We start from the raw sequence: 8,984 nt of genomic DNA on the forward strand, positions 1-8,984 counted from the left end.
TTTCGTTTACTTTTTAACAAGGTTTTCCGAAGAAAAATAATTAAATTAAATAGTTTGGTGGCGGGCAAATTAGGCGGTTGTCAACAGTTTCATACATTGTATAAACGAACCAAAATTCCAAAAAAATAAAACAAACACGACTAACAAAGGTCAGAGGTTGTATGATTCTCAAAATTTAATATGTGGATCCTAATCAGTTCAATTTTTAACGATATTTACTTTTACTGAACGAGTTATGGTCCTTGATATATTGGAACATGGCACTGTATGTTGAATTTTGTTATGAACCCGTTCAGCTAATGCTCTAAAAATAATTTTGATACCCTGTTTGATAATGATGACAAATTGTGATAACGTTTGATATTGACGATTTTCATGTGCGGCGTTCATGAGTTATGGTCTTTGGTTAATTGAAAATTATTGTATTTTTTGGTGTATTTAGGTTTCATCCTAGACCCTTATAAATTCAGGGAAAATCTGCACACATATTGGATTTGTGCACCGGTTGTAGCTATTCCTCTTAAGCTTGTTATCCAGACTTCGTCATATTTTCAGGAAAATTTATAAAAAATTGTGTCAGTTTTATGAAATCATCTCTTCGTAGATCCTTAAAACCTCATGAGCAGACTGTTTACATATTGATGATAAAACACATACTGTTACGGAAATTTTTGTCGTTTTGTCAGCAAAATTAACAAATTTGTTAAGATGGTAGCAATTTTGTGTAATCAATTTCTCATCATACTTTTATGCCAGATCCTTGAAACTTCATTGGCAGATTGTACACATATATAACTTGTGCACCTGCATGCTGTTACAGAATTGGTTAAGGAAATTTTACCAGTATTATGACATGCACTCTTCGTAATTTTTCTAGCAAAATTTTCAAAAGACACGATTACCAATTTTGTACAATAAACTCGTCCTACAGTTTCATCCCTCATACATTTATTGAAGCTTTTCACTTCTCATTATGTATTGTAACATGCCCCCGCGACAAAATGTTGAGGGCATATTAAATTATACATGTTCATTCGTCTGTGTGTACCGCGTCCGTCCGGATAATGATTTTTAGTTTATTTATTTATTTATTTATTAATGAAATGCACATTTATACCCCTGGGGGTTGAAGGCATATACAAACAATACAATACAATATACACAATAGAAAAATTAACATATTAAACATCATATATAAAGTGGTAAAACAGTAATATTTATGCAGGCGTTGTGTCCACTCCCCTCAGTGCAAATGACTTTTTAATGAACGGAACAGTAAGCTGCATAATATCAAATGAAGATAGAATTAATTGTAATCTATCTGTTTCAGACAAATTAAAGTATTCTGGACATATATTATTTATATCTTTTTCAAGCTGATTACGTAAAGATTTATTAATTTTACATTTTAAGAAAAAAGTGGGTTTCATCTTCAACCGCATTTATATTACAATGTTTACATATTCTATTTTCTCTTTGAATTCTTTTATATCTACCCCTCTCTATTTCCAAGAAATGGTCACTTACACGCATTTTACATAATAATTTTCTATTTTCAAAACTATTTTTAGAAATGTATTTGTCTATTTCATATTTTGTTTTTAGTTTACTGTACAAGAATATTTTACTGGTTTCATTAGTTAATTTTAATTTTTCAAAGAAAATATTTTCAAAGCTATCTTTAAGTTCTTTTTTAATATTTTTTGAGAATGAACTCTTCTCTTGTTTATAATTTTTATCCTGAATTTTATTTATATCTAATTTATTTACATTGGCTATATTTTCTACATATGAAAACCATGAAAATATACCGTTAGTGCTAAGCCATTTAGATAAACAAAAAGCATCATATAATAAAGGGTTATTTTCATCACTAGAAATTCTTGCTAAGTACTTCAATGATTGTACTTTAATAAAGACATCTATGGGATACTGAGCTAGTTCTGCTCTTGCAGCTATATTGACAGATTGTTTACTAAGCCCAAGTATATATTTGCAAAATTTTAAATGTGTCTTCTCCACTTGGCTGCTATCAATCATTGATAAAATATCAAATTTACTCATGTCTTTAATTTGAGCTCGTCTTTCAGCTCTTATTATTTTTTCATAAAAATCCATATACCAAATTTCAGAGTTATACATAACAATAGGTTTAACTAGTGATTCGAACAATTTTTTGTATACTTTTATAGACACATTTTCTAAAGGAGAAAGATACTTAAAAATAGAAAACAAAACTTTAGTACCTTTCTTAGCCAATTCAGTGTGTGATGAAGTCAATTTCCCAGATGCTTCAATTATATTTCCAAGATATTTATATTTTAAAACTTTTTCTAGTTTGTCACCATTTAAGTAAAAATCATATTTATTATATAAAATGTTTTTCTGTTGAAAGACCATTATTTTAGTTTTTTGTGTGTTTATTGTGAGCTGCCACTTATTACAATAAGAATTTAGTTTATTTATAGAGTTCTGTAAGCCTTCAGGAGTTTCAGATAATAACAAAATGTCATCTGCAAACATAAGGCAGTTCATTGACATATTTTGTAGAGTCACTGGTTTACAACTTTCATCAAATATTTCTGGTAGATCATTTATATAAACATTAAATAAGTTTGGACTCATATTATCCCCTTGTTTCACTCCTCTATCAATAGAGACATATTCAGATATATTCTCCTTTAATTTTACTGAAGCTTCAGTATTCTTATACATATTTTTTATCAAATTGTAAAATTTTACACCAATTTTCTCATTTTTTGTTATTTTGTACAAAAGACCTAACCTCCACACTGAATCAAATGCCTTTTTTAGGTCTACAAAACAACCATAAATCTTTTTCTTTTTATAATTTATATATTTATTAAACAGAGTCTTTACAATAAAGACACCATCTGAAGTCCTACTATTCTTCTTAAAGCCTAGTTGATGGTGACATATATTATTTTCAAATAAATTAAGTAATCTACAATTTATAACCATATTAAATAATTTACTTAGACAGCTCATCAGAGAAATTCCTCTGTAGTTTGAAGGATCAAGATGATCCCCACTTTTAAATAATGGAATTATAAATGATTTATTCCAATTTTCAGGATATAGAGAGGTAGATAATATAAGGTTAAAATATTTAGCTATGGCTGTTAACATTACAGAACTACTATGTTTTATAATTTCATAACATATTTTATCTGGTCCACAACTTTTCCCACTTTTTAATCTTTTAATTTGTGTTTTTATTTCAGATATATTGACACACTATTTGTCCGGCGATTCATACTTATTATGAAGGTGTATGTGCATGATCACGTGCACATGATTTTGATTCTTATATTTTTAAAATGACAGAACGTTGGATATTTTGTTATTTTGGAGTGTTAGCTGCATTAAGAGATCGTGGTTTGTCCGTCTATTTCCTCCTGCAGTTTTGGAGATACAGCTTTAATATTTTGTTACGTAGGATGTTCATATGTATATGTAAATGGAGGTGTGCATGGACACATGATGATTGTGATTTCTTTTAAATATTCTGAAAATGACAGATAGTAGGACTTAAATCTTTTTGTGCACTAGTTGCATAAAGAGATCATGCCATGATGGTTTGGTCGGCTATCTCCTCCTATACAGTTACATTATAATACATACATGTAGTGTTATATTTTTTATTTCTTTATTATTCTAATAGATATTATTGATTCCTGACTCAAAACAAACAAATGAGATTTTCTCATCATTGTGCTTCCGTCGTCTTTTTTTTCACAAAAAATATTTTCCTTTTAAACTTCTATGAACATTAAAACCATGTACTTTTCCATAGAATTAACATAATTGGATATTGCATTTAGAGAAGCTTTCACGACGAATTGCATCATTTAATTGCATGAGTTTGGCTATTATCTTGAAATTTAAAACTATTATAGCAAATGGACAGATCTACGAAAAGTCTAACATGGCCATATTCGTCAGTTGGGTTCTTATTGTAGGAGCTTTTGCACATAAATCATCGACGATTGTTATAACTTTTTACTCATTATTTAAAAGACTTTAACCGCTTGAGAGAAACTTTGAAAGCAAAAAAAGATGCACAAAAATTGTGGATCCGCCCCTGTTATCTTCCGTTGATACGTACAGAACAGATGGTGGTTATCATAACATCATCGAAGCCAGGTGAATATATGGCTATTTTTGATGAACTTACTCCTTGAAAGAAATAAAGCAAAACGATCATGATAGATTAATATATCTTCCTGAAAAAAAACCATCAAATGTGTTACAGTCCGTCTTAGATGTGTTTGTCCTTGAAACCAATAGTTCATTTACATTGAACTAAATGCGATCGTTTCCGCTGTGAGAGGGGGCACTGATTGGTAAAAAATACTGAATCATTTTTTAAGTCCGATATTCATCTTGTCTAAAACAATTCAAATATTTTCAAGATGACCGCATAAGTCTGCATAACGCTTTTTTTGCCAATGAAGTGTGACGCAATTAACTATCCAAAGCCTAGTTCTTTTTTATCCAAAGTGTTAAAAGGCTAAGATAGAGATAAACAAAATAACATCCTCCGATCTATGAAACCTCTCTACAAATAAATATCGTCGGGCTGTGAGCCAAGAAGTTTACACAAATATCTGATGCTGTTATGTAGAATGACAGAGAAGAATTCAATTATATGTTGTCTTGTGTGCTAACTAAATTGTTATATAACTATGGCTTCAGTTGAGGAAGGAGCGACAAATGAAGGAAAAAGAATTATTGTTATTGCTATGGATGGCAGTGTTCATGCAAAATATGCTTTAACGTGTAAGTATTAACTTACTGCAAGCTTGTAATTGTGATTGGTTATATTGTAAACAGAGCGTTCAGTGCAGCGTTAAAAACTATACATTGAGTTTAACCTATATCTCTTTAGTTTCCAGAAATGCCAACCTGTTATTTATAGACGTTTCTCCAGGTTAAAGAATACTGTTATATTTTATTCATTTAGAGCAATCCAACATCCCTTCAAATATGTTTTGGCTATTTGTGTGCTACAATAGTTCTAATTTCGGGTCTATTGATCAACTTTACTGCATGTATCATTTGTTCGTCCTGAACATGCATGAAATATTTGCCACAGGACGTTAAGAACCAACAATCAATCTGTATCATTTACTATAAGAAATTGTTGTCAATGTCACCTTCGCCGTCATTGAACTGATACAAAAGTACACTCGTGCTACCAAAATTTCCACATCTCGATTTGAACTTTGATGATTTTATTCTATTTTCTTTTTTTTTTATTTTCAGGGTACAAAGACAATGTGCATAAAGCACATGATCACGTGGTCTTGGTGTATACAGTCGAACTAGGAACTAAGCTTGAATCAACAAAATGGGTATACCGTAAGTGATATTAAACCGCTTCGATTTATATCCGACTATGTGGTATGAGTTTTGCTCATTGTTGAACGCCATACGGTGCAAGACCTATTATAGTTGTTAACTTCAATGTCATTTGGTCTTGGATAGACAGTTGTCTCATAGTCAATATTTCGTATTTCTATATTTATCCTAAGGGAATTGCAAGCTTAACCAATTGAATTATTAGCTGTCCAAAATTGATAACCCTGCTTGGGATATTTGATAAACAGGAATTGAACTAGATATAACAACAAGTCATGCTCAAAATGAAGTTTAATTCCAAATTTCAGAAAAGCTCTGGCCGTTCAAAAAATGCGAGAAAAATTCGTACACTGCTACAACTTGTCAATACTACATAAGTATCTGGTAAGCAGAAAGTTGTTTTGGATGATGGTCTAAAAATGCATATCACGATAAGGCATCCTCACATGAAGCCGATACCACAAAATTTTAGAAAGTTCTGAATTGAAGTAGTAAAAATTGTTACACAGATGTCATAGAACAGACTGACAGACGGACAGAATTTATGCTGTTTCCTTCTTTCGCAGCGGGGAAACGATAATACATTGCAATGTTACATATTCTAAAGTTTAATGTTATAAGTATTAATTTTCATAAATACCGATGTAATGTTTTATCGGCATATGGTACTTTTTGATATGATCTTTGAGTTTCACCTGAATAATCAAATAAGACATTTGTGCATGGTATGCATGACTATATACATTTGGATCTAAAAAGGATAAGTTGTAAATAATGTTTTTTCTCTCCGAAAAACCGAATGAGACAATTGTTTATTTGTGACCCTTTAAGTATAGCAATTGTTTGGCCTCGACATTACAGTATGGTGGCTTCTGATTACATAATATTCATTGCGTTTACTCCTTAAATATTTAATAATCTTAAAAAAAACAACGCGGGTACTTAAAAGAATGACGCAGCGAGAAATGCATTAATATATATAAAAACCCGAGACAAGCAATAAGATAAAATGTATTGCTAGAAATGTAGAAATAAAGGTTCGCGCCGTCGGTAAAGACGCAATTTCAATTCAATTCAATATTTTATTTAAGTCTCATCTCTCGATAATATATATTATCTTACTTTTACTATGTATTATAGATGCAGATGGTGACCGAGCAACGTCAGAACTGGCAGAGTCCATGTCAGCTGAACGTAAAATACTGAAAGATAAATTAGAAATATTTGCAAGAATGTTGCTTGATTCAAAGGTACGATGTCAAAATATATGCTTATATATATTTTAAGATGGTCTAAATGTTCATCTACAGCTAGTTTGTTGTTGTTTGTAAAGGGTTGAAAAATGAAAAAGAGGGAAACGGGTGATAACTCTAATAAGAAAAGACTTTGATTCAGTTATGTCATTCCAATTGATATTTTAGTGTTTGTTTTCTATGTTGTGATGTTATACTGTTGCTTCAGAAAAGGGTGAAGGTTTTGTACCATTAAAACTTTTAATATCTCTACAATTGTTTGCACTTGTCCTAAGTCAGGTATCTGATGTTCAGTATTTGTCGTCTGTTTATATGGTTCATAAGTGTCTCCCGTTTTTCGTTTTTATATAGACTTATAGACCATTGGTTTTCACGTTTGAATAAATGGTTTTACATTAGTAATTTTTGGGCCCTTTATATCTTGCTGCTCGGTGTGAGCCAAAGCTCCGTGTTGAAGGCCGTACTTTGACCTATAATGGTTTACGTTTATAAATTGTGTCTTGGATGGAGAGTTGTCTCATTTACACTCATACCACATCTTTTTATATCTATTTGATGAATTGATATAAAGTTCCATTTTTTCATGATTTATTTGTAAAACAAACTGATCATAACTGATAAAATGAAATATTTCGACACATTAAAAATGTATCGACCGACATAATTTCTATTCAAAACATTTTCTATTTTAGCTATATCTCTTTTGTATACAATAAAATTTGATATTGAACTAACCTCTCTCTTTCGATCAGATTGCAGGTGAGGTTAAAGCCGTCCATTCAAAAAATCCGGGAGAAGGAGTTATACAAACAGCAAAAGATGAAGGGGCGGCCATGATTGTTACAGGATCACGTGGTTTAGGAGCTATTCGTAGGACAATACTCGGAAGTGTTAGCGACTATATTCTCCATCACTCAGTTGTTCCTGTAGCAGTTTGCCATCAAAGAGTTTAACAACTCATTGTACAAATAACTATATTTTTTATATACGTATGCTTCAAAACCTCGATGCATGTTATATTTTCTATTATAGCAAATCCTCATAAATTTTTATTTTCAAAAATAAAAATAAAACCGTGCACCTATATTTTATCCACAAATAACTTCAGGTGTACTTTTCAATGATACGAAATATGAGAAGTATAATTTAGATGCCTTTATAACAGTCATGACTAGTCATTTTAGGGCTGTTTTGATCTTGCTGTTCGGTGTGAGCTAAGGCTCCGTGTTAAAGGCCGTACTTTTGATCTATAGTTGTTAAATTTTTATACATTGTGACTTGGATGGATTGGCACTCAAATCACAACTTCGTATTTCTATTAATAAAAGGTAATTTACAGAAACATGTAACATGACATTATTTACATCAAAATAGACAAAAGAAATGTATAAAAGTCTTATTGTAGTGCATGAATATACTTGCAGGAGGTCATAGCATCGCATGTCCGATGACCGCTGTTTGGTCAAACCAGTGACTCTTGATTTGTGTTTGCTCATGTTGTTCTTAGCACACAGCAATCAAGAATAAGAAAAAAGACGGATCACCCAGCTTTAGGTTACCGTACGGCCTTCAACAATGAGCAAAGCCAATACCGCATAGTCCGCTATATATGGCCCGAATTCACTAATGTCAAACAATTCAGGCTCATACGTAAAGAATGTGGCGGGGTTAAACATGTTAGCAGCTGGATCCCCACCATGCATCCTCCTAACCTGGGACAGTGATGTCTTCTCATGGTATGTAGCCCTGTTAGCTAGTCCATTTGTAAATGTTAAACATTTGATTTGGCCTAAAAAAAAATGGTAAAAAATATCAATCAAACAAGCAATACATCCTTATTGTTCAATTTCAATTTAACATACACAACCTCGCTACGAAAGGGAAAAAGACCATCCAGAGACAATTCACAACCATACATTTGAGTTGTTCTACTGAAACTCGGGTATTTATAAACAATGATCGATGGCTATTTCAGTTTCTTTGATACAATCTTTTTAAAACATATTTTTACTATACTTCCTTGTTAAACGTGTAACGCCGATCCCATAATTTGACTTGAAAGGCTAATCTACACCTACTACATACGCATACATGTACTAAGCTGCACAGCCCCCCCCCCCCCCCCCCCCCCGCTATATACCTTAATATATTAAGGTATAAAGGGGAAAATATCCTGAGACACGTGCCTGAGCTTAGCTGTGTCAGAATGATTCTATACATCTCATTGGAATACTCCAAAACGTAAGGGAGAGGTAGGGAATGTCACAAACATTATAAGACATTATAAGACATTATAAGACAAACAGTTATCAATACAGACTAAAACTTCTAAAGACTAATATATAT

At 31.8% G+C, this 8,984-nt stretch overlaps 1 protein-coding gene across 1 annotated transcript; it reads left to right on the forward strand.

Moving 5' to 3' along the window:
- Nucleotides 1-4,559: 4,559 nt before the first annotated feature.
- LOC134708380 (stress response protein NhaX-like) lies at nucleotides 4,560-7,716 on the forward strand. Its single transcript, XM_063568867.1, has 4 exons — nucleotides 4,560-4,803; nucleotides 5,290-5,385; nucleotides 6,526-6,635; nucleotides 7,391-7,716. Exons 1-4 carry the CDS (start codon nucleotides 4,710-4,712, stop codon nucleotides 7,589-7,591), a joined length of 501 nt encoding a protein of 166 aa, XP_063424937.1. The 5' UTR covers nucleotides 4,560-4,709; the 3' UTR covers nucleotides 7,592-7,716.
- Nucleotides 7,717-8,984: the final 1,268 nt, after the last annotated feature.

The sequence above is a fragment of the Mytilus trossulus genome, chromosome 1, assembly GCF_036588685.1.
Source record: "Mytilus trossulus isolate FHL-02 chromosome 1, PNRI_Mtr1.1.1.hap1, whole genome shotgun sequence".
NCBI classification, from domain to species: domain Eukaryota; kingdom Metazoa; phylum Mollusca; class Bivalvia; order Mytilida; family Mytilidae; genus Mytilus; species Mytilus trossulus.

Coding starts and splice junctions, on each gene's coding strand:
- LOC134708380 (XM_063568867.1), top strand. CDS start 4,710: ATGGCTTCAGTTGAGGAAGGAGCGACAAATGAAGGAAAAAGAATTATT. Junction 4,804..5,289: donor TGCAAAATATGCTTTAACGT/GTAAGTATTAAC, acceptor TTTTATTTTCAG/GGTACAAAGACAATGTGCAT. Junction 6,636..7,390: donor GAATGTTGCTTGATTCAAAG/GTACGATGTCAA, acceptor TCTTTCGATCAG/ATTGCAGGTGAGGTTAAAGC.